General features: G+C 37.8%; 1 protein-coding gene across 9 annotated transcripts in view; it reads left to right on the forward strand.

Annotated features, from left to right (window-relative positions):
• The window catches only part of KBTBD12 (kelch repeat and BTB domain containing 12), a 100351-nt gene that overhangs the window by 13045 nt on the left and 60053 nt on the right, over nt 1–27253 (forward strand). For 7 of the 9 annotated variants that reach the window (XR_011496488.1, XR_011496487.1, XM_014846106.3 and 4 more), the window contains 2 exons: nt 5032–5302; nt 7404–7554. Coding sequence is in view for 7 of the 9 variants with exons in the window: in XM_014846106.3 (XP_014701592.2) it covers nt 5032–5302; nt 7404–7554 (422 nt within the window). In the remaining 2 variants the exon portion in view is untranslated. Of the gene's footprint in view, nt 1–5031; nt 5303–7403; nt 7555–11427; nt 14487–21717; nt 21897–27253 lie in introns of those variants that run through there. The other 2 variants (XM_070493076.1, XM_070493077.1) reach the window with 2 other exon arrangements.

Consider the following 27253-nt stretch of genomic DNA (forward strand, 5'->3'; position numbering starts at 1 on the left):
TGATTACTGTTTCAGTCTCTTTACATGTGATTGGTCTATTCAGATTCTCTATTTCTTCTTGACTCAGTTTTGGGAAGTTGTACAATGCTAAGAATTTATGCATTTCTTCTAGGTTTTCCAATTTGTTGGTGTATAGCTTTTCATAGTATTCTCTTAGAATCCTTTGTTTTTCTGTACTATCTGTTATAATTTCTTCTCTTTAATTTCTGATTTTACTTATTTGAGTCTTCTCTCTTTTTTTCTTAGTGAGTCTGGCTAAGGATTTCTCAAATTGTCTATTTTCTCAAAGAACCAGCTCTTAGTGTCACTGATCTTTTCTATTGTATTTTTAGTCTTTATTTTGTTTATTTCTGCTCTGATTTTTACTGTTTCCTTCATTCTACTGACTTTGGGCTTTGTTCTTCTTTTGCTTTTTCTTTTAGGTATAGTGTAAACTTGTTTATTTGAGATTTTTCTTGTTTCTTGAGGTACACCTATATTGTTCTAAATTCCCCTGTCAGCACTGCTTTTGCTGCATCCCATAGCTTTGGTATGTTGTCTTTTCGTTTTATTTTCTCTACAGGTATTTTTTATTTCTCCTTTGATTTCTTCATTGATCCAATGGTCGTTCAGTAGCATGTTGTTTGGTCTCCACATATTTGTAACTTTCCCAGCTTTCTTCTTGTAGTTGATTTCTAATTTCATACCATTGTGGTCAGAAAAGATGCTTGATATGATTTCAGTCTTTTTAAATATATTGAGACTTGTTTTGTTTCTCAACTTATGGTCTGTCTTTGAGAATATTCCATGTGCACTTGAGAAGAATGTGTATTCTGCTGTTTGGGGATAGAGTGTTCTATATGTATATATATTGTTCATTTGGTCTCGGTTTCATTTAAGGCCACTGTTTCCATGTTGACTTTCTGTCTGGATGAACAGACATTTTCTGGTTTATCTCCTTGCTCCAAGTTTTGTAAACCTTGCCTTTTTGTTTCAGGTAGGAGGGCTCCCTTCAGCATTTCTGGTAAGGTAGGTCTAGTGGCAGTGAAATCTCTCAGCTTTTGTTTGGGAAAGTTTTTATTTTCCCATCATATTTGAATGATGATTTCACTGGATAGAGTATTTTTGGCTGATAGTTTTTCTGTTTCAGTGTTTTGAATTTGTTATTCCACTCTCTCCTAGCCTGTAGAGTTTCTGCTGAGCAATCCACTGAAAGTTTGATGGGGGTTCCTTTTTAAGTTATTTTCTTCTCTCTGGCTGCCCTTAATATTTCTTCTTTGTCATTGACTTTTGACAGCTTTAATATTATATGCCTTGGAGAAGTCTTTTTGCATCGAGGTAATTAGGAGTTCCATTAACTTCATGTACTTGCATGTCCAGTTCCTTCCCCAGATTTAGGAAGTTCTCAGCTATTATTTCTTTGAATAAGCTCTCTGCTCCTTTCTCCCTCCCTTCTTCCTGTGGGATACCTATAATCCTTATGTTACTTTTCTTAATTGAGTTGGATATTTCTCAAAGAATTTCTTAATTTTTTAAAATTCTTAGTTGTCTCTCCTCGTCACCGGAATCATTTCTAGACTTTTATCTTCAAGCTCACTAATTCTGTCCTCGTTAAGGTCTGCTCTATTTTTGATGCTTTCTACATTATTTTTCATCTCATTAATTGTGTTCTTCATATCGAGAATTTCTGTTTGAGTTTTTTTAGGGCTTCAGTGTCTTTGGTATAGTATTCCTTGTGTTCATTAGTTTTGTTCCTGAGCCCATTTTCTTTCTGTTCTGCTGTGTTACTGTAGTTCTTCATGGTGTTTGATCCTTTGCTGGCACATTTGTGGTAATAATCACCTTTTTGTATTTGGGTGCGGCTTTGTTACTTTGGTTCTGAGCTGCTTCTCCTTGTATTTGAGAGCCTACACTTTCCACACTCCACTGCCTCTCCCAGAAGTATCATCAGCACTGTCTTTGTGCTGCTTGTGCCTCTGGGGTTGCTAGTGTCTTGCTGCTTACCATGTTGCTGAGTATCAGGTGATTCCACTGGGTTCACCAGGCTGTGAGCACTTCTGCTGCTTCTGGGGTCCCCTGGGTCTTGTGTTCCTCCACTAGGTCTCTGTGGGCCTGGATGCTGCTGTCCCGTGCCTCACTTGTGCTGCTACTACTGGGTTTTCTATAGGTGCTGGTTGTACCACTACCAGGGGTGCTAGGTTCATGGGTGTCACTGTTGCTGGTGGGGGCCCAGGGACTCTGGGACTTGTAGCCAATGCTGCTGGTGGAGCTAGTGTCAGGGTGGCACCACTGGGGACTGAGTCACCACTTCTGCTGTGGTTCCTGATGCTTGTGGTCACAGGTTCTACCTACCATCACTGGGGGCAGGGGCTGGGGCTGGGGCTGGGGCTGTTTTCTCTGCTCTGTCTGCCCACTCTGCTCGCAGTTGTGCAGGTCAGAGTGCTGCTACTGCTGCCACTCCGTGAGCTGTCACACAGGCTGGGTCATCCTCACCTCCATTCACAGTCACACAGGCCACTGCACGAGGATCCACCCCTGGATTGCTGCTGCCAGGAGAGGGGGAGGGGCCTACTCCCTTAGTTCCACTGCTTCCCAAGGGTCAAGTCCACCTACCTTCAGATGTATAGATACATGGATCTCTTAGTCATCCTGTTGTGCTGTGTGGGGAATCCTCTGTTGGTCAGTGGATGTGCACTTAGTTGTAATTTAGAGGGGAGTGACAAAGGGAACAACTCACTCCGCCATGATGCTGATGTCACTCTAGAATTTGTTTTTAACAAATGTCTGACCCTGTCAAAGTGTCTTCCTGTTTCGATCCTTAAACATTTTTCTTCTAAACTTTTTTTGAAAGGCTACTTCCCTTTATTATGGCATATTTCTGACTATATTCCCCATGTTTCCCTTCTTACCTATCTTGAAGTTAGCCATGTTCCCATCACCAGCCAGCTCCTCCACATTGGTCCGAATTAAGGTAAAAGTATCAGCTGCCCTCCTCATTTCCTCTAATAATAAAATTGTCAGCAAGGCAGATAATGAAATTATCAGAAGCATTGCTTTGGGCTCAAATGGGACTTCCTAGTTCTCTTAAGTTTTCCTCTACTATGTGTAGATTGCCATGCAGATTTATTTCTTCTTGACCTAGAAAAGGAAGTAGACTAGTACTTTGGTAGGTCATTTCTTTTCAAAAATATATACCTTTCCATCTCTTTTAACTGTCTTTCATACTTTGGTATACAAACAGCTGAGGATATCAATGTCTTTATCAACCTCTATGAACGTTGAATGCTTTTGTCACTACTACTTTCTTTTTTATGTCATATCCATTTTTCTTAGTAAGTTTTTAGTTTTATCCAGGCATTTTCTCTCCCCATTTTCAGTTCAAAATGTTAAAACAAAAATCAGATTAGTGAGTTGCCCAGCAAACATGTATTTCCCAACCTTCTTGGGATGTATTTCGTTCTTGGCCTATTTTCTTAAACCATGTCTCAGAAAACTAAAACCTATTTTTTAGTTCTATTTATATATTTATCCATTGGCTTTACTTCCATATCCCCCACCTATAAACACCTAATTCTCCTTTCTCTTCTAAAATCTAATACAATTAAAAATAGCAGTGAAAAATATCCCCTATGACTCTAGGGACTTTGCTTTTCTACCTAGAATTACATTGAAGACAGCTGTCATAAGATTTGATAAATTTTCACATTCGACTTGTAATAAGCCAGACGTGCCCTCGAGGAAAGGAACATAATCTGCCCACTTCCCTGTCAATCCTGAAGTAAAAATTTATCTCTAGGGAAGACTGTAAGAGTTGGCCTAGAACAACTGGGAAAAACTCTTATAATATGATTAACTGTCAAATATTTGATGCAAAATAAGTAGTCTATACTTAAAAACTGTACTCTATATAGAACACACACATTATAATTTCTTCATTTGCTTCCAAACAGGACTTTTTTTTTCTGTATTTTCCTGGGTTTTTTTGTTTTGTTTTGTTTTGTTTTGAATTCAGGTGTACTTTCTGGATTTTCTACAACAGGTCTGATTTCACATATTTTATCCCACTCTCCCCATAAGTACTTTTGTCCTTCGACTATGTGTCCCAAATCATGATTGGAGAGAATAGACATCATCATCAAGAGGCAAGACAGAAGATAGCCACAAAATCATATACTTAGTGACTAATGCCATACACACAATCAGTTAATGTGTTGGACTCTAGTAGATATTGAGAGACTGTGTATCTAAGTGTCCCTACCTCCCAAGACTCTTCTCAGACCAACATAATTATTCGTGGCATAAATTACTGAAATTACCATACCTAGAGGAGTAGAATAGACGTTAAATGCCCAGCAGACACCTACTGGTGGGTTTTTATACACCTAAAGGTGCTCTTGACTTTGTTCTAAGCCAGTTAGAACTATAAGAACAATCCTTAAAATTCTACATATCCTACGTAATCCCATTATAAATCTCCGAATTGGAACATTTTCAGATTCTCTGCTCTAAAAGTGACTTCTTTAATGTAGTGTTAAAGTGTGACTTCTAGTTCACAGAATAAGACATTTTTGTATTTTTTTTTATTTTTACTTATTCTTTTATTACAAATTACAATGTTTTTTAGTTTTATCTGGGCATTTTCTCTCCCCATTGTCAGTTCAAAATGTTAAAACAAAAGATTAGTGATTTACAGAAATGCAAATTACAAATGATTTGCTGAAAGATTTTTCTATTTGTTCTCGATTTTCTTTTCCAGAATTAGTAAATGAAAGATAGTCCTGGATAATCTATACCTTTTCAATGTATTATTTTTTATAAAATCCTTTAGGTGGGTATGGTTAATTGTTTCCATGCACATTATATTTTGTTCGTCAGTCTTTGCAAAGAAGAAAGGCACAAACCTGTATCAGTACCTTATATTATTTTTTTCCTCTCCAATTAGAAGAACCAAATCATGTTGTTTTTATTTGGAAAAGAAAATGAAGTGTGTTTCTTGGATATGTTGTTTTCATGTTAATGCTAATCCTGGGTTCTATTTCTGTTAATTTACAGGTATCATGTTAGAGGAAACCAGTTTTGGGAAAAGTTATGCACAACTGAATTTCGAGAGCTCTATGCTCTAGGCAGTGTCCGTAACGACCTCTATGTTATAGGAGGACAGATGAAAATGAAAAACCAGTATCTTATTACAAACTGTGTTGATAAGTACTCCGTAGAACGGGACAATTGGAAAAGGGTGTCTCCCCTTCCACTACAATTGGCATGTCATGCTGTAGTAACAGTGAATAATAAACTTTATGTGATTGGAGGCTGGACCCCTCAGGTTAAGAAATTTCCTGTATACCTAATTGCATGGCTATGCTGAGTCTGGCTGCTGTATTGAAAAATGTTGTAGTTGTTGAATGCTAAAAGAGTATGGCTTGCATTTTAATAAAATGCCTTTTATTTTATAGAACATTAAACTTAAGATTTTAAAGTGTTAAAGTAATTTAGGAGAATGAATTTTAAAGTATATTATTCATAGACATGACTTCATTGAGTATTCATATTATGTTCTTCATAATCCCTCCCATTCTTGCTAATTATGAAAGATGCTTATACTGACAGCTTATTTGTAGGGAGCGTCTAAGTAGGAAGAAGAGAAGCTGGATCCTGCTCCCACTTCTGTCTGCTTAATAGCCATGTGACCTGAGGCAAGTAACTCTTAGGTCTTTTCCATATTTAAAATTCTTACTCTAAGTAGGAAGCCAGAATACTCATCCTGTGATGGCATAATCATTTCCACAAAAGTATATTGTAATTTTAAACACTTTATGTCTTTGCTGGGCATCAGCAGATAGAGAAACCAGAATACTGTTTGTTTTTAAGCCTAGCAAACTGATAGGAAGCCAAAGTTGAAGTCAGTAGAGTGTGACCACAGTGGCCCTTTCTTTTGTCTTTGGGTGTCCTTCCCACTGCCTTGGAGCTCTTATAGTAGTATCACTCCAGCTGCCTTCTGCTCTGGCCATCTAGTCTTTCTAATAAAAATTAATCTTACTAGCTCATTGTCTGTCCCGTGACAGAAAGTAAATTTATTTTTGCCCGTATGATTTCTTATTTCTCTAGATTTCCTTCATGATAGGACTGATGCTTCTTGCATTCATTTCATAAGCTTGGATTTTGCCATTTATACCATATCATACCTGTTTTTAAAACTTAAACTTTACATTTAATACATTTTTTAATTTGTGCTATGTATCAAAAAGTAGTACAGACTTAATCACACCTAGTGGCTGAAACCTGACAGATTATTTGTAATTAAGCTTTTTCAAAACTATCCAAAACATTATTAGTTTTGCATGAATAAGCTCCAAAGACCACTTAGAAGCTTTTCTTTCACCAAAATCGAGATTAAATACTTAAATTAGCAGGAAAATTAAAACAATAAAGTCAATATTTGTTAATTTATAATGTCTTTAAATAGATGACATGTGACTATTTATTGCATAACAAAAGCTTTTGCTAGTTTGTACCTAATACAGTGTATTAAATTGCAAGATGAGATGAGTTGTGATTGTACTATAATGATCATAACTGTCGTATTTGAAGTAGTTCACTAAAATTAATTGCACACAACTTTCTTAAGTATGGCACTTATTTCTGTGTTGAACACCTACATCCAAAACAACAACAAAAGACACGTATGCATCCTTAGCCTGAAGTCATAGAAGGTTCTGACACATTGTAGAAAAAAAATTACTTCACTTGAAGTTTATGAGTGGGAGAAGCCACATACATCTGTGTAAGAGTAAACATTCAATTTGTACTGTCTCTAGTCATTAAAAGTCTATATAAATAAAATAAAGTATGTAAAAATAACTGCAAGTAATTTATTTCAATCCATGTATCTTGAAAATTGAATTCACACCATTCTTACATAAGTCATAATTATGGTGTAAAAATACTCCATTTATTAAAACACTAAAATATTTTTGTAATTTTCTTCCATTTGGATTAGAAAAATATTCTAAAGAAAAATACTTCATAAATTATTAAAATTAGTTTCTCAAATATTATTAAAATTCACCACTATAAAGTTTGATAAAGTAAAATTACACTTTAAAAGGATACTGTTCAAGAACACTTAGTTTCATTTTTAAGGCTTTGCAGTTGCTTAATTTTTTAAAAAATGCTATATTGTCTTATTGCTAAGATCACAGATTGTTTGCTGTAAGCCAACACCTTAGTCTCCTTATTACAGAATATAAATTCTTCTGATATTGGCAGTGTACTTATAACCCCAAGTCACAGGATTCGGTGTGTTTGAGTCACTACAGTTAACCTCTGTTTTATCTCCTTCGCTATCTGCTTTGATTAATTGCATTCTTATACTCACAAATATGTCCAATGATATGTTATTATATTGGCTGTCATATTTTATACAGATGGATCTTCCTGATGAAGAACCTGATCGATTAAGCAACAAACTGTTGCAGTATGACCCCAACCAAGATCAGTGGACAGAGCGGGCACCCATGAAGTACTCTAAGTACCGATTCAGTACAGCTGTAGTCAACAGTGAGATTTATGTTTTGGGTAAGAAGAAGCAGATTGCTAAAAGAGTATAACTACTTTTATTTTTCTTAGCAGTTTGCCTCGGTAAAAATGAAATATTCTCCCTTCTGCCTGCATCTGACTTCAAATGTATACATAACTAACCAAAAGTTTTCTCTCATTTATTGTTTTCTAGAGCACAGTCAGGTAAGATTAAATGAAAGTCCACTAACTTACTGAAAACAAAATTGTTTTATGGAATTTTCAAGTTCCTTGAATGCAATAATGGTAGTGATACATCTTTGTATATACTACTAAGTAAAATGCTTTGAAGTAAGAGTAAACCTTTGGTCACCTTTAGTTGATGAAACGTGGGCTTTTACAACCAACTGTGATTATCTGCACTAATAGAAGAGAAAGCCACTATAGGTAAGACAGTGCTACAGATTATGTCAGTCCTCTTCATTTTTCCTCACCCACCAAATTTCTGTAGAGGCGTTATCAAATAATTTTTATCTGAATACTTTTTTTTTTTAAAGATTGGCACCTGAGCTAACAACTGTTGCCAATCTTTTTTTTTTCTGCTTTATCTCCCCAAATCCTCCCAGTACATGTATATCTTAGTTGTGGGTCCTTCTAGTTGTGGCATGTGGGACTCTGCCTCAGCGTGGCCTGATGAGCGGTTCCATGTCTGCGCCCAGAATCCAAACTGGTGAAACCCTGGGCCACCACAGCGAAGCGCGCGAACTTAACCGCTTGGCCCCTGGGCCGGCCCCATGAATACATTTTTTTTTATATCTTGAGTATGTGTAGACTTGTACAAGCCAGGGGGGATTAGTGAAAGATTGGTTTGTTTCCACAAGAGTGGGTAAAAACAATTCTAGAACATCCCTTATATTTCCCCTATCTTTCTTCACTCCTTGTTTTTCCCTCTTTTATTAAGTCCTTTGCTCTTCTAAGCACATTCCATCTCCCTAACATCATCCTCTTTCCCCCCACTCCCGCCCCCTCTGTCACTTTCCCATAAGTATCAGAGAGAGTGAGACTGAGGTAAGGAGGCTTACTGAACTAGTAAAATGATAAATATGCCAATATTCTTTATTTCATCCTATTACCATTGATGGCTAACTGGCAAAAACATGTGGAAGATGATGGGTAGCAAAGAGATGGCAAAGAAAAAACATGAAATATGGGCTGAAAGCAAACTGAGGATTTGAATAGATTTCCTTTTTTTTTTTGCTAAAGGGAAGCCATTATCTCTTGGCTGCCTGCACAGCATGAAGCAAAATAATTAATGCTCTAAAATATTAATAGTTTTATGATTTGAAGTACAAGAAAATTATGCAACATAATTTATGACTACCTCAGTTATGAGACACACTTGTAATTATAATTGTTTTTCCTCTGAATATATATTTGTTACTTTGTTCTGGCCATATGCTGTGACTTAGGCCCAGAAGAGATAATATCTAAACTAGGATAGATTACCTAGGTTAGATGTATAACTCAGGGGAGTGACGAGCTGATCTACTAATTACATTCAAATTGGAGGTAGTCAAAAGTGGGATAAAAGTGGTGTATCAATTGAACAAAAATGAGATTTCCCACTAATGTGGAGCCACAACTAGGCTAGATGTGGAATAAAAATGAAAATATCTTTTTGGTAAATTATATGGGGAAACGCACCTTAGAGACACCTTTTGGAGCTTACACTTCATGGCCTGAACAAAATGCCCACTGAATGAATGAAAGGAGGTAGGTTTTAAAGAACCTGTAAGATTTGGGTAGGTGAAATAGAGAAAAGAGTATGCTCCAGGAAAGAAGGTAGTGGGGAGAGGCAGGGAAGAATAAGTAGGGAAAGTGGCAGAAGCAGAGGTTTGGAGGTGAAAATGAAGGTGGTAAGAATGGACAGTGAAGGGAGAGTGAGTAAATGAGCCTACCAGGGGCAGGGAGTTGTGAGAGACAGAGTTGCATAGGTAAACTGGGAGTCAAATTATAAAGGCCTGTGGATGAAGAATAAGAATAATAGTAAGCAGTAAGAAACTACACATAAGCAACATGATTAAAGAATGTTTTTGGAATATTGGTGAGGTGAGAATCTAAGAACAGATCAAAGGTGAGAGGAAGCTGGAAGTGGAGAGACCATTTAGGAAGACTGTTGAAGTAGCTTAGAATCTGGTTTCTGAATATTCAGAAGATTTATATAAGTGTTCAGATGTTGTTATAACAATTTTTTATTGAGCCCCTTTATGTGACAGATAGTTGCTGAATTGTTTGCATAAATGATTTCATTTAATGGTCCTAAAAAACTGACAAAGTATTAACTCTCCTCTGTATGACTGACTAGATATCTGGACTGATCCTTCCACTGAAAATACCAAAAAATATTGGGTAAAACATTTTTAAAATCTCCTGAAAATCTTCTAAGATCTGTTACGGCAGTGAGAACTTAGCACACCAAAAGCTAAGTGAAAGCAATAGACTTCCAGCTATGGAGAAGCGAATGAGTTGATGTCCTCTCTCCAAAAAGCAAGTATAAAACCAGACAAATTTGTCAAAAGCAACCCTTTCAGATCTCTAGAAATAAACCTAAGACAAACAGCAAATTGAGAAGAGCTTGGCTTCTCAAAACTGCTGTGCTTGAAGTAAGTCTTCAGGCAGACTGTTGCCTTCTTCTCTGAGGCTGCCCCATCCTTGACCTGTTCATTTAACATGGAAGTTCTACCAGAGTGGGGCTAACTATGAAAATTAGCATCTTTGTCTGTCAGAGGGGACTGGCTGACATGTTTGGGAGTGAAGGATGGGAATCCCACTCTCACGGCGGCACATGGGAAAAGCCTGCAGCTCTCCTGGACAGAGCTTTTAGTCCTGGTTGGGACAAGACAAGACAGTAGACAGTAGACAAGAGAGCTAGCCAGAAGTTTAACAGGGATCTTCCAAGGAAATCCTGAAAAAGAGATTCATAGAGGGGCTCAATAAGTTCTCCACGTGTCCATGGAGATTAGGGAAGCTGCACAGATATGCAGCCCTCAAAAGGGTACAAGCTCTCCACACATTCCTTCTTGACTGATTGGCTGAGCACATGTACAGAGGAGATCTGAGAGGACCAGGCACAAAGTAAAATTCATGGTAGACTTGAAAACTACCTGAACTTTGAATGCATTCCCCAAACCACACAGACCCACCAAGAGAGGGTGGAAGCATTATTGGTGTTTGAGTACAAACAACTAGTCATTGACTAGCCACTGAACAATGAAAAAATAAGTGTAACCCCTAGGCTAAAAAATAAAAATGAGAATTTAAAAAATGGAGCAGAGACAGCAGCAAACCACAGGGAAGCTCAGATTAAATCCAAATAGTAACAATAACAAAAAGCAGGGGGAAAGTACCCTCAGGGGAAAAAAATAAAATCAGAGTCAAAAGTTGCTACAGTATATTATTTTAAACGTCCAGTTACCAACAAAAGCTTACAACATATACTAAGGAAAAGAAACAGGGAAGTGTAACCTATGCTGTGGGGTGGGAGGAGGAGCATTCAGTAAAAGTTGTCTCTTAGCAGGCCCAAATGTTGGATTTAGCAGGCATAGACTTCAAAGTAGCTGTTCAATATATGTTCTGAGAACTAGCAAAAACATTTTTACAGAATTAGAGGAAAATATGATGACAATGACATTAATAAAAAAATAGAAATTATGTAAAAGAACCAAATAGAAATTCTAAAGTTGTAAAGTATAAAAACTCAAATGAAAAATGTACTAAATGAGCTCAAGAGCATATTTGAGATGTCAGAAGAAAGAAGCAGTGAACTTAAAGTAGAGTAATAGAAATTATATAATCTGGAGAAGGGAAAAAATTGAGGAAAGATCAGCAGAGCCTCAAAGACATATGGAATAACACTCAATCCTACCAACATAGGTATAATGGGAATTGCAAAAGGAGAAGAGAGGAAGTTCTTTTTCAAATAAATAATGGTCAAAAACTTCTCAAACTTGATGGAAAAACATTACAGATCCAAGAAGCTCATCAAACTCCAAGTAAGATAATTCATGGAGATCTTTAACTAAATACATCGTAGACAAACTATTGAAAGACAGATAATTCTTAAAAGCATGAAGAAAAAAATGACACGTCACATAGAGAGGAACAACAATATGCTCAACAGGTGACATTATCAGAAACAATGGAGGCAAGAAGGCACTGGAATAACATTCAAAGTGCTGCGAGACAATAAACTCAAGGTGACATCAGCATCATGGCAGAGTGAGTTCCCTTTGTCTCTCCCCTCTAAGTTACAATCAGTAGGACATCTATAGACCAACAAAGGACTATCTGCACAGCATATCAAAACGCCTGAGAGATCCATACATCTATACAACTGAAGGTAGGTGGAGTGGACCTCCTGGAGGCAGTGGAACCAGGGGAGCAGTGGTGGCAGCTTCTGAGACTGAAGGTTCCTGGAACTGCAGCCATGCCAGAGGCCCCAGGAACTGGAGTAACACCCATGAACAGAGACCCCAGGAATCCCAGCAGCCTACACTCCTGGAGGCACCAGGAATCACTGTGGGCCTGCAACCAGAGGCTCTGAAAACCATAATGATACCTGTGACCCTCTCCCCTGGTGGTGGCACCTCTGATGCTGGCCCTTCCAGCAGCAGGGGCTGCATCCAAGACCTCGATACCTCTGGCTGCAGTGACAATGCCTGTGACCTGAGGTTCCAAATCACACCAGTGCCAGAGACCAGAGACTGCAGTAGCTGCAGTAGCACTCATGGCTCAGCTCCTGCCCCTCCCCAGCAGTGGCAGGTGGTGCCTGTGACCTGAGGCTCCAGGAACCACAGTGGTGACTGTGACCCAGCCCTATCCCCATCCCCCAGTGGGGGCGCCTCCAACACTTGCCCTTCCAGCATGGGGCCTGCATCCAAGACCTCAATACTCCTGGCAGCAGCAGCAGTGCCATGACCTGAGAGTCCAGGAGTTTCACTGGCATCTGAAACTAGAGGGGGAAGAGCCACAGTGGCACTTGCAGCTCAGTTCCTGCCCCTCTGCTAGCAGTGGCGGGTGGCACTTGTGACCTGAGCCTTCAAGAACTGCAGTAGTGCCCACAACCCAGGCCCTCAGCAGTGGCAGCAATGCCTGTGACCTGAGGTTCCAGGAACTGTGCAGGTGCTAGAGACCAGAGGCATCTGGAACCCCATCACTGCTTGCAACCCAGGTACCCCTCCTGCTGTGGTGACGGTGGTGTCACTCATGACCATGGCTGACCCAGCAGTGACAGTGATACCCACAAGCCCAGCTTCCCTGGCAGTGGTATTGACAGTACCCCCAGATAACCCAGGAGCAGCAGCACAGGAGGCATATGGAGCATCAGCACCCAAGCCTGCAGAGAGCCTGTAGAGAGCCACATAACAATGGCAGCAGAACCTATGACTCTGGTCTTCCCCCACTCCAGCTGCAGAGATATCCACAACTTCACCCCCCACACACCCGTAGCAGCCATGCCTGCAGACCCAACAAACCTGAATATGGCAGAGGTGCCCATGACCGTGGATCCCACCCTACTTTCCCTCTCCGAGCCACTGCAGTGGGAGAACACACACCCCAGGCAACCCCAGAAGCAGCAGAGGTACTTTGCAACATGGTGACCCCACTGGCAGCATTTGCAACTGCAGTGACATCATAAGTAGCAAAGCACAAACAATCTTGGAGGCACAACTGCCTCTGGCTGAGGCAGTGCAAGTTGGAAAGCACAGACTCGAATCCATCAGAAGCAGCTCAGAATCCAGGTAAACAAAGTGTTGCCCAAATAAGAAGGGTGTTTGCTACCACAAATGTGCTGGCAGAGGAAAACTCATCAAGCACCCTTGGGGTTCCAGATGCTCCCCAGGAGCTCAGGAATCAAATTAACAGAAGGAATACTTCACCAAAGAGATTAAAACTTTATTTTAAAAAATTCTGGAGCTGAACAATAGAATAAATGAGATGAAGAATAAATTAGAAAGCATTGGAAATAGAGCAGACCATGCGGAATAGAGAATTAGCAATCTTGGAGATAGAAATCAAGAAATGATTTGGGTGGAAGAGAAGAGAGAAATGAGGGGGTTTTTCAAATGCAGAAATTCTATAAGAAATATCTAACTCAATTTGGAAAAGCAACTTAAGGATAATGAGATCCCAGAAGGAGAAGAGAGGGAGAAAGGAGCAGAGAGCTTATTTAAAGAAATAATAGCTGAGAACTTCCCAAACCTGGGGAAAGAACTGGGTATACAAGTATGTGAAGCAAGTAGAACACCTAACTATCTCAATACAAAAAGACCTTCTCCAAGGCACATTATATTAAAACTGTCAAAGGTCAATGACAAAGGATATTAAGAGCAGTCAGACAGAAGAAAATAATGTACAAAGGAACCCCCATTAGGCTATCAATGGATTTCTCAGTAGGAACGCTGCAGTTTGGGAGAGAATGGAATGATATATCAGAAATATTGCAAGGTAAAAACTGTTAGCCAAGAATACTCTATCCAGCAAAGTTATCCTTCAGATATGAAGGGGAAATAAAGGCTTTCCCAGACAAACAAAAACTGAGGGAGTTCATTGCCACTAGACCTGCCTTACAAGAAATGTTGAAAGGAAACTTCCTACCTGAAAGAAGAAGGCAAAGGTATACAAAGCTTTGAGTAAGGTGATAGAATGAGAAAATTGCAAGTCTATATCAGAATGGGTTAGCAAACACTTAATAAAGAATAAAGGAAAACAATTAAAAATAACTATAATCGCTTCAATTTGGTAATAAACTCACAATACAAAAAAGGATAATTTGTAACAACAAAAACATAGAAGGGGAATACGAAAAAGATGGAACCTGCCTAAGCAAATTGAGATAAGTTGCTATCAGCTGAAAAAGGACTATCTCATGTGTGAGATCTTTTATATAAACGTCATAGGAACCACAAAACAAAAAGTCAGAGCAGAGTCACAAAACATAAAAAAGAGAAAACAGATACACATCACAGAAAATCACCAAACTGAAATGGCAGACAGAAATATGTGGAAAAAGAAACAATGGAAATATAGAGCAACCAAAAAACAGGATAAAATGGCAGTGCTAAGCCCTCATATGTCAATAATCACCCTAAATGTAAATGAATTGAATTCACCAATCAAAAGATACCGAGTGGCTAGATGGATTAAAAAACAAGACCCTACAATATCCTGCAAGCAGTAGACACATCACAGCTCTAAAGACAAACATAGGCTCAGAGTGAAAGGATGGAAGATGATACTCCAAGAAAATGACAAGCAAAAGAAAGTGTAGCTATACTTAGACAAAACAAACTTCAAGACAAAAAAGATAACAAGAGACAAAGATGGATATTATATAATGACAAAGGATACATTCTACCAAAAACACATAACATTTATTAATATATATGCACCTAACACAGGAGCACCAAAGTATATAAAGCAACTATTAACAGACCTAAAGGGAGAAATTGACAGCAACACAATAATAGTAGGGGACTTTCATACCCCACTAACATCAATGGAAGATCACCCAGACAAGTCAACAAGGAAACATTGGCCTTAAATGAAATATTAGGCCAGGTGGACTTAATAGATAAATATAGAACATTTCATCCAAAAGCAGAAGAATATACTTTCTTCATAAATGCACATGAAACATTCTAAAAGATAGACCATACGTTGAGAAATAAAACAAGCCTCAATAAATTTAAGAAGATTGAAATCATATCAAGCATCTTTTCTGACCACAATTACAAGAAGAAAGCTGGGTAAGTCACAAATATGTGGAGACTAAACAACATGCTACTGAATAACTATTGGATCTATGAAGAAATCAAAGAAGTAAGAAAAATACCTGGAGACAAAGGAAAATGAAATAAAAACATACCAAAACCTATGGGATGCAGCAAAAGCAGTACTAAGATGGAAGTTTATAGCAATATAGGCATACCTCAAGAAACAAGAAAATTTTCAAATGAACATTCTGACACTACACCTAAAAGAACTAGAAAAAGAAGAACAAACGAAGCCCAAAGTCAGTAGAAGGAAGGAAATAATAAAAATCAGAGCATAAATAAAAGAAATACAGACTAAAAAGACAATTCAGAAAGTCAATGAAAATAAGAGTTCATTCTTTGAAAAGATAAACAAAATTGACAAGACTTTACCTAGACACACTAGGAAAAAGAAAAGACTCAAAATCAGAAAGAGAAGAAATTACAACAATAGCACAAAAATACAAAGGATTATAAGAGGAATGCTACGAAAAGCTACATCCCAACAAATTGGATAACCTAAAAGAAATGAATAAATTCTTAGAATTATACAACCTCCAAAAACTGAATTAAGAGAGAATCTGAATAGACCAATCACAAGTGCAGAGATTGAAACAGTAATCAAAAACCTCCCATAAAACAAAATTCCAGGAGCAGATGGCTTCTCAGGTGGATTCTACCAAACATTCGAAGAAGATTTGGTACCTGTCCTTCTCAAACTCTTCCAAAACATTGAAGAGTAAGGGACACTTCCTAACTCATTTTATAAGGCCAACATTACCCTGATACCAAAACCAGACAAGGACAACACAGAAAAGGAAAACTATAGGCCAATATCACTGATGAACATAGATGCAAATATCCTCAACAAAATATTAGCAAATCAAATATAATACATTAAAAGGATCATACACAACAATCAAGTGAGATTTATTCCAGGGTTGCAGCAATGGTTCAACATCTGTAAATCAACCAAAGTGACACACCACATTAACAAAATAAAGAATAAAAATCACATGATCATCTCAATAGATGTAGAGGAAACATTTGATTAGATTCGACATCAATTTATGAGAAAAACTCTGAATAAAGTGAGTATAGAAGGAAAGAACCTCGACATAATGAAGGCCATATATGAGAAACCCGTAGCCAACATCATACTCAATGGTGAGAAACTGAAAGTCATTCCTCTGAGAACATGAACAAAGCAAGAATGCCCCATCTCACCACTCTTATTCAACATAGTATTGGAATTCCTAGCCAGAGCAATTAGGCAACAAAAAGAAATAAAAGGTATCCAAATTGGAATATAACAAGTAAAGCTGTCACTATTTGCAGATGACATGATTCTTTCTCTATAAAAAAAAAAAAACTCTAAGAAATCCATCAAAAAACTTAGAAATAATTAAGGAATACAGTAAAGTTGCAGGGTACAAAATCAACATACAAAAACAGTTGTGTTTTTATATGCTAACAATGAACGAATAGAAACAGAATCAAGAATACAATCCCATTTACAATTGCAACAAAAAGAATAAAATACCTAGGAATAAATTTAACCAAGGAATTGAAAGACCTATACACTGAAAACTGTAAGACATTATTGAAAGAAATTGAGGATGACATAAGAAATGGAAAGATATTCCATGCCCGTGGATTGGAAGAATTAACATAGCGAAAATGTCCATATTACCTAAAGCAATCTACAGATTCAGTGCACTCCCAATCAGAATCCCAACATTTTTCATGGAAATAGGACAAAGAATCCTAAAATTTATATGGAACAATGAAAGACCCAAATAGCCAAAGCAATCCTGAGACTACAAGAACAAAGCTGGAAGCATCACAACTCCCTGACTTCAAAATATACTCCAGAGGTACTGTAATGAAAAGAGCATGGTACTGGTGCAAAAACACACACAGATCAATGAAACATAATTGAGAGCCCAGAAATAAGTCCGCTCATCTTGAACAGCTAATTTTCAACAAAGGAGCCAAGAACATCCAATGGAGAAAGGGAATTCTCTTCAATAAATGGTGTTCGGGAAACTGGACAGCAACATGGAAAAAAATGAAGGAGATCATTGTCTTATACCATACACAAAAACTAACTCAGAATGGATTAATGGCTTCAATAAAAGACCTGAAACCATAAAACTCCTAAAAGAAAACATAGGCAGTATGCTCTTTGACATAGGTTTGAATATGATGTCTCCTCAGGCAAGGGAAACAAAATAAAAAAATAAACTACATAAAACTAAAAAGCTTCTGTACAGCAAAGGAAACTGTCAACAAAGCAAAAATACAGCCTACCAATTGAGAGAAGATATTTGCTAGTCATATATGCTAAGTGGTTAATTGCCAAAATATGTAAAGAACTCATACAACTCAACAAAAACTGAACAACCCTATTTAAAAAATGGGCAGAGGATATGAACATTTTTCCAAAGAATATATGCAGATAGCCAACAGGCACATGAAAAGATGTTCAACATCACTAATTATTACATAAATGCAAATCAAAATTACAATGAGATATCACTTCACACCCATCAGAATAGCTATTATTAAAAAGATAAGGAGTAATAACTGTTGGAGAGGATCTGGAGAAAAAAGAACCTTTGTACACTGATGGTGGGAATACAAATTGGGCAGCCACTATGGAAAACAGTATGGAGATTCCTCAAAAATTAAAAATAAGGATCTCATCAAGATGGTGGTGTAAGCAGACTCTGAACTAATCTCCTCCCACGAACGCAACCAGGTTACAACTATTTTTGGAAAAATTACCCTGGATAGAAAACTGAAAACTGGATAAAAAGAACCCCCACAACAAGGGACAGTCCTGACTAAGGCAGAAGGGGCAGAAATTCCTGCTGGAGAGAAAAAGTCACCTTCAGGAGCAGCAGGGTTTCTCAGCTGGCCAGGCGGGAGCCACCCTAAGGTACACAGCCCTCCCTGGAAGAGTGAGGTCTGGAGCAGGGGCTGATACTGCTATAAGAATCCTTCAGACTCAGCACAACTGAGACGAGGGTCTTACTATCTGGCTTTGCTGGCTATTAACTGCAGCAAGGAATACCCCCAGGAAAGCTATTGAATAAAAGCCGAAAAGACCTGAATCTTAAAGGGCCCACGTACAAACTCACCCATCTCAGCAAACTAAAATCACCAGAGAGAAAGCTGACAGTCATTAGGTGAAAAGAGACTCACCTGGTGTGCTCTGGGTTATCTCAATGAGAGGAGGGACCTCTCCGGAGACTGAGGCATTGGTGGGGGCCATTGTTCTCACCTGGTCCAGGCGTGCTGACATAGACCCCAGCAGATGCCATTGAGGTTCTTCCTCTGGCCTGTTAGCCCAGGAGGCTTCCACCCCCACCCCCACTAGAGCACAGATTTAATCCAGTTCAGCCAGGGCAGGCAGCCCACCCTAGGGACCCACCCTGCCAAACAGCAAGCCTTCAGGCTACTTGTCAGCCTGCATTGGCTAGGTGCCTTGATCCGCTAGAGACAGGCGAGTGTGTCTGCCTCTGTGGGGCAGGGCCTGTGTGAGGACCTTGTGAACTGTGGGTGGCACTGGTGGAGAGGTGGGGCCCTTTGCAGTGGGGTGTTGGGGTACACTCCAGTGGGTTGGGAAGTGTGCATGGACCAGGACTGTGTTGATGGTGTGTGTGGTCCTCTGGGGGGTGAGGTTTGTCAGCAAGAAGTGGGGGCCTCTGCAATGGGGTGTCAGGGTATGCTCCAGGGGGTTGGGAAGTGTGCATGGACCAGAACTGTGTTGACAGTGTGTGTGGTCCTGTGGGGGGTGAGGCTTATCAGTGGCAGAAGATCTGTGCTTCACAAAAAGCCATATAAAGGATCAGCCCCACCTTCCAAAGGCTTAAACAATTGAGTGCTCCCATGCCTAGGGCCAGCCCCACTCAGCTGCACTACTAAGAGAACTGACAACAGCCTTGTAGACCTGAGACCTGTAGCAACTGTAAGCCCCTGAGCCTAGCAATCAGCTACACTGGGTACCTACCCAATTAACAGGAAAACTGCAACAGGAGTGTGCTGTTAGACCTTGTAGCCAATGGTGTTGGGGCTCCCCAAACAAGATTTATAAACAGCTGGCCAGGAAAGGAAAGACTAGACTCCCTGGGTACCTGCATTAAGAGAAACCCTGCCACAGCAGCAGGACACAAGTAGCCCACAAAAGGGTCACCCCTGGGTCTTTTGGACTGGTGATGAGAGGGAAGCACAGTGCTGGGCCTCAAAAGGCATCTCTTACCTAAGGCCGCTTCTCCAAGATCAGGAGATGTAGCCAACTCACCTAATACATAGAAATAAGCACAGAGAAAGAGGCATAATGAGGAGACAAAGGAATACATTCCAAGCAAGGGAACAGGACAAAACCCCAGAAAAAGGACTAAATGAAACAGAAATAAGCAACCTACCCAACAAAGAGTTCCAAAAAAGTCTCATAAGGATGCTCACAGATATTAGGAGAAGACTGGATGAACACAGTGAGCTCATCAACAAAGAACTGGAAAATATAAAAAGAACCCATCAGAAATGAAGAATACAATACTGGAATTGAAAAATCCACTAGAGGAACTCCATAGCAGAGTAGACAATACAGAAGAACAGATCAGCAAGGTAGATGAAAGACTAGAGGAAATCACCCAAGCAGAACAGAAAAAAGAATTAGACAGAATGAGAACAATCTAAGGGAACTCTGAGACAATATCAAGTGCGTTAACATTCATAGTATAGGGTCCCAGAAGAAGAAGAGAGAGACAAAGGGGCAGAAAATTTATTTGAAGAAATAACAGATGAAAAATTTACTAATCTAAGGAAGGAAACAGACATTCAAGTACAGGAACCACAGAGAGCTCCAAACAAGAGAAGCCCAAAGAGGCCCACACCAAGACATTAGAATTAAAATGTCCAAAATTAAAGACAGAGAGAGAATCCTAAAAGTGGCAAGAGAAAGGCAACAAGTGACATGCAAAGGAGAGCCCATAAGGCTATCAGCAGACTTCTCAGCCAAAGCCCTACAGACAAGAAGAGAATGGCATGACATTTTTAAAGTGCTAAAAGGAAAAAACCTACAGTCAAGAATACTGTATCCATCAAGGTTGTCATTCAGAAGGGAAGGAGAGATAAAGAGCTTCCCAGACAGGCGAAAATTAAAGGAGTTTATCACCAAGAAACCAGTTCTACAAGAAATGCTGAAGGGACTTATTTAGGAGAGAAAGCAATGACCACAAATAGGGATAAAACAATTATATAAAAAAAACCCAAGCAAGAAAATCACTGGTAAAGGTAAAAATATAGTAAAGATAGAACCACGTGTGAAGATAAGACAAATGTTAAAAGACAAAAGTACTAAAATTACCTATTTCAATGATAAGAGGGTAATGGATGGACACACACAAAACAAGAGATTATATATGATTTCAAAAGCATAAAATGTGGGAGGAGAGGAGTGAAAAAATAGGGCTTTTAGAAAGAGGTTAGGCTAAAGAGACCATCAACTTGATATAGACTGTTATATACATACAATATTATGTAGGTTCCTCATGGTAATCACAAATCAGAAACCTATATTAAGTAAACAAATAAGTAAGACAAAAGAAATCAAACATAGTACTAAAGAAAGCAAAACCACAAGGGAAGAGAGTGAGAGAAAAAGAAAGGAACAGAGAAGAACTACTAAAACACCCAGGGGAAAAAAGTAACAAAATGGCAGTAAATACATACTTATCAATAGCTACTTTACATGTCAGTGGACTAAATGCTCCAATCAAAAGGCATAGGGTGGCCAATTGGATTAAAAAAACAAGACCTATATATATGCTGCATACAAGAGACACACTTCAGACCTAAAGACACTCACAAACTGAAAGTGAAAGGATGGAAAAAGATTCCATGCAAATAGCAAAGAAGAGAAAGCAGAGGTAGCAATACTTATATCAGACAAAATAGACTTTAAAAGAAAAACTGTTACAAGAGACAAAGAAGGGCACTACATATGATAAAGGGAACAATCCAACAAGAAGATATAACACTTGTAAATATCTATGCACCCAACATAGGAGCACCTAAATATATAAAGCAATTATTAACAGACGTAAAAGGAGAAATAGACAGTAACACAATAATGGTAGAACACTTTAACACTCCAGTTACACCAATGGGTAGATCATCCAAACAGAAGATCATTAAGGAAACTGGCCTTAAACGACACATTTGACCAGATGGACTTAGTGGATATATAGAACATTCCATCAAAAAACCATAGAATATACATTGTTTTCAAATGCACATGGAACGTTCTCTAGGATTGATCACATATTAGGCTACAAAACAAGTCTCAATAAATTTAAGAAGATTGAAATAATGCCATGCATCCTCTCTGACCACAAAGGTATGAAACTAGAAATCAACTACAGGAAGAAAACCAGAAAAGCCATAAAAATGTGGAGATTAAACAAAATGCTACTGAACAATGATTGAGTCAATGAAGAAATAAAAGAAATCAAGAAATTCCTGGAGACAATTGAAAATGAAAATACGACATGCCAAAATGTATGGGATACAGCAAAAGCAATTTTAAGAGGGAAGTTTATAGCAATTCAGGCCTACCTCAACAAAGAAGAAAAATCCCAAATAAACAATCTAACAGTGCATGGAAGGGTAGTGGAAAAAGAAGAACAAACAAATCCCAAAATCAGCTGAAGAAATAATAAAAGTTGTAGCAGAAATAAAAGAAATAAAGACTAAGAAAACAATAGAAAAAATTAATGAAACCAAGAGCTGATTCTTTGAAAAGATAAACAAAATTGACAAACCTTTAGCTAGACTCACCATGAAAAAAAGAGAGAAGGCTCAAATAAAATCAGAAATGAAAGAGGAGAAATTACAATGGACACCTCAGAAATACAAAAGATAAGAGAATACTATGAAAAGCTGTACACCAACAAATTGGATAATCTAGAAGAAATGGATAAATTCTTAGAAACATATAACCTTCCAAAACTGGACCAAGAAGAAGTAGAGAATTTGAATAGACCAATCACCAGTAAAGGGGTTGAAACAGCAATCAAAAACCTCCAAAAAATAAAAGTCCAGGACCAGATGGCTTCCCTGGTGAATTCTACCAAACATTCAAAGAAGACTTAATACCTGTTCTTCTCAAACTCTTCCAAAAAATTGAAGAGGAGGAGATGCTTCATAACTCATTCTACAAAGCCATTATCCTGATACCAAAACCAGACAAGGGCAACACAAAAAAAGAAAATTACAGGCCAGTATCACTGATGAACATCGATGCAAAAATCCTCAACAAAATACTCGCAAATCGAATACAATACATTAAAAACATCATACATCATGATCAAGTGGGTTTCATTCCAGGGATGCAGGGATGGTTCAACATTTGCAAATCTATCAATGTGATACACCACATTAACAAAATGAAGAATAAAAATCACATGATCATCTCAATAGATGCAGAGAAAGCATTTGACAAGATTCAGCATCCATTTATGATAATGGGTATAGAAGGAAAATACCTCAACATAATAAAGGCCATATATGACAAACCCACAGCAAATATCATGCTCAACGGAGAAAAACTGAAAGCTATCCCTCTAAGAACAGGAACAAGAGAAATATGCCCACTGTCACCACTCTTGTTTAACATAGTATTGGAAGTCCTAGCCAGAACAATCAGGCAAGAAAAAGAAATAAAAGGGATCCATATTGGAAAAGAAGTGAAACTGTCACTCTTTGCAGACGACCTGATTTTATATATAGAAAATCCTAAAGAATCCACTAAAAAACTTCTAGAGATAATAAGTGAATACAGTCAAGTAGCAGGATACAAAATCAACATACTAAAATCAGCTGCATTTCTATACACTAACAATGAAGTAGTAGAAAGAGAAATTAAGAATACAATCCTCTTGCAATTGCAACAAAAAGAATAAAATACCTAGGAATAAACTTAACCAAAGAGGTGAAAGATCTGTACGCCAAAAACTATAAAACATGTTGAAAGAAATTGAAGAAGACAGAAAGAAATGGAAAGATATTCCATGCTCTTGGGTTGGAAGAATTAATGTGGTTAAAATGCCCATACTTCCTAAAGCAATCTACAGATTCACCACAATCCCTATCAAAGCTCCAACAACATTTTTCACAGAAATAGAACAAAGAATGCTAAAATTTATGTGGAACAACAAAAGACCCCAAATAGCCAAAGGATTCCTGTGAAAAAAGAACAAAGCTGGGTGTATCACATTCCCTGATTTCAAAATATACTACAAAGCCATAGTAACCAAAACAGCATGGTACTAGCACAAAAACAGACACACAGATCAATGGAACAGAATCGAGAGCCCAGAAGTAAACCCACAAATTTATGGACAGCTAATATTCGACAACGGAGCCAAGAGCATCCAATGGAGAAAGGAGAGTCTCTTCAATAAATGGTGTTGGGAAAACTGGACAGCACCATGCAAAAGAATGGAAGTAGACCATTATCTTACACCATGCACAAAAATCAACTCAAAATGGATTAAAGACTTGAATGTAAGACCAAAAACCATGAAACTTCTAGAAGAAAACATAGGCAATACACTCTTTGACATCAGTCTGAGAAGCATATTTTCAAGTACCGTGTCTGACCAGGCAAGGGAAACAAAAGAAAAAATGAACCTATGAGACTACATCAAACTACATACCTTCTGCATAGCAAGGGAAACCATCAACAAAATGAAAAGACATCCTAACAATTGGGAGAAGATATTTGCAAACTATATATCAGATAAGGGGTTAATATCCAAAATATACAAAGAACTCATACATCCCAACAACAAAAAAACCAACAACCCAATTAAAAAATGGGCAAAAGATCTGAACAGAGATTTCTCCAAAGAAGATATACGGATAGTCAACAGGAATATGAAAAGATGCTCAACATCATTAGCTATTGGGGAAATGCAAATCAAAACTACAATGAAGTATCACCTCACTCTGGTGAGAATGGCTATAATTAACAAGACAGGAAACAGCAAGTGTTGGAGAGGATGTGGAAAGAAGGGAACCGTCATATACTGCTGGTGGGAGTGCAAACTGGTGCAGCCACTATGGAAGGCAGTATGGAGTATCCTCAGAAAATTAAGAATAGATCTACCATATGATCCAGCTATCCCACTGCTGGACATTTATCCAAAGAACTTGAAAACACTAATGCATACAGATACATGCACCCCTATGTTCACTGCAGCATTATTCACAAAAGCCAAGACTTGGAAGCAACCTACGTGCTCATGAAGGGAAGAATGCATAAAGAAGATGTGGTATATATACACAATGGAATGCTACTCAGCCATAAGAAATGATGAAATCCGGTCATTTGTGACAACATGGATGAAGCTTGAGGGTATTACGCTAAATGAAATAAGTGAGAGGGAGAAAGTCATATACTGTATGATCTCACTCATAAGTAGAAGATAAAAACAATGACAAACACGTAGCAATGGAGATTGGATTGGTTGTTACCATGGGGGAAGGGGAGGAGCAGGGAGGGCAAAAGTGGTGATTAGGCTCACATGTGAATTGATGTACTATAATTAGTTTTTGGGTGGTGAACATGATGTAATCTACACAGAATTTGAAATATATTATTATGTACCTCTGAAAGCTATATAATGTTATAATCTAATGTTACCACAATTAAAAAATTTTTTTAAAAAATAGAAATACCATATGATCCAGTTATTCCACTTCTGGTTTTTTATCCAAAGAATTTGAAAACACTAATTTGAAAAGATGTGTGCACTGCCATGGCAGCATTATTCACAATAGCCAAAAGTTGGAAGCAGCCTAAGTGCCCATCAATGGGTGAATGGATAAAGAAGATGTGGTATATATAAAGTAGAATACTACTTACCATAAAAAAGACAAAATCTTGCCATTGCAACAACATGAATGGACCTTGAGGGTATTATGCTAAGCAAAATAAGTCAGGCAGAGAAAGGCAATCACCATATAACTTCACTCATGTGTAGAAGATAAACAGCACACAGATGTGGAGAACAGATTGGTGGTTACCATTGGGGGGGGGAGTTGGTGGAAGGGTGAAAGGGGTAAAGGGGCACATGTGTATGGTAAGAGATGGCAAGTAGACTTTTGGTAGTGAACATGATGCAGTCTATGCTGAAGTCAAAATATGATATACACCTGAAATTTATATAATGTTATAAACCAATGTGATTGCAGTAAAAAAGGAAAGAAAAAAAACTCAACTAAGAGTTCTATGTCCAACAAAACTATCCTTCAAAAATGAAGTAAAGGGGCCAGCCCCATGGCATAGTGGTTAAGTTTGGCATGCTCTGCTTCAGTGGCCCAGGTTTGTGGGTTCAGATCCCAGATGCAGACCTAGACCACTCATCAGCCAGGCAGTGACCCACATATAAAGTGGAGGAAGATTGGCACAGATGTTAGCTCAGGGATAATCTTCCTCAGAAAAAAAAAAAAAGGTAAAACAAAGACATTCCTAGATAAAGACTGACATAATTTATGGCTAGCAGACTTGCAAGGAATACTAAAGAATTACTAAACTCCTTCAGATTAAAAGGAAATATACCAGACACTAACTTGAATCCACAGGAAGAAATGAAAAGCACCAGAAATGGTAAATATGTAGGTAAATATAAAAGACTGTGTAAATCTTTTTCTTGTTTCTTCTTTGAATTTCTTTAGATGATATAAGAGCATATAAAGCAGTAATTACAGAACTATATTGTTGGATTTATTACATATGTCGATATAGTATATATAACCATATCAGAAAGTAGACGTGGAGAAAATAGAGATGTATTGGAACAAAGTTGCTGTATCTTAATGAAATTAAGCCAGTATTAGCCTGAATTAGATTGTGATAAAGTATTATACATATGGGATTTCTAGAGCAACTACTTGGAAAAAATTTAAAATAGTTTAAAAATCAAAAGAATTAAATGGTACACTTAAAAAATGTCAAACACAAAAGAAGGCAGTAAAGGAGGACCAGAGGAACAAAGAAGATATGAGTCATAGGAAACAAACAGCAAGGTGGCAGTTGTAAATCCAACCAAATCAAAAATTACATTAAATGAGAAGAAACCAAAAACTTTCATCAAAAGGCAGAGATTTTCAAACTAAATAACAAAGTAAGACCAAGTATATGCTGTCTATAAGAGACACACTTTATATTCAAATAGATTGAAAGTTTTACTATCATTTTATAGAAAAAGACATACCATACAAACAGTAATTTTAATAGTTGAAGGTGCTATAATATTATCACAGAAAGTAGACTTTAAGACAAGAACTACAACTATGGTAGAGAGAAATTTCATAATAATAAAATAGCCAACACATCAGGAATATAAATCAGTTATAAATGTGTCATACCCAACAACAGAGCCCTAAAATTCATGAGGCAAAAACTGAAATGAGAAATAGAGAATCACTTGGAGATTTCTATCTCATTATCAATACTTAGTAGAACAACCAGACAGAAAATCAGCAAAATTAAAGAAGACTTGAACAGCCATATCAACCAAATTTACCTACATGACATTTATAGTACATGCATATAACATCAGCAAGTATACATTCTTTTCAAGTGTACATGGAACATTCTCCAGACTAAATCACACCAGCCAAACAAAAAAGTCTCAATAGATTTAAAAAGTTGAAGTTATTCAAAGTATATTTTCTGACCACAACAGAATTAAATTATAAGTCAATAACAGAAAACAAATTAGGAAATCCTCAAATGTGTAGAAATTAACACACTTCTAAATAACCTTTGGGTCAAAAAAGAAATTACAAAACAAATCAAATATTTTGAATTGAATGAAAACTACAGACCAATATCCCTCATTCCCGTATGTTCAAAAATCCTTAAG

Source organism: Equus asinus, chromosome 21 (genome assembly GCF_041296235.1).
Source record: "Equus asinus isolate D_3611 breed Donkey chromosome 21, EquAss-T2T_v2, whole genome shotgun sequence".
In the NCBI taxonomy this organism is placed as follows: Eukaryota; Metazoa; Chordata; class Mammalia; order Perissodactyla; family Equidae; genus Equus; species Equus asinus.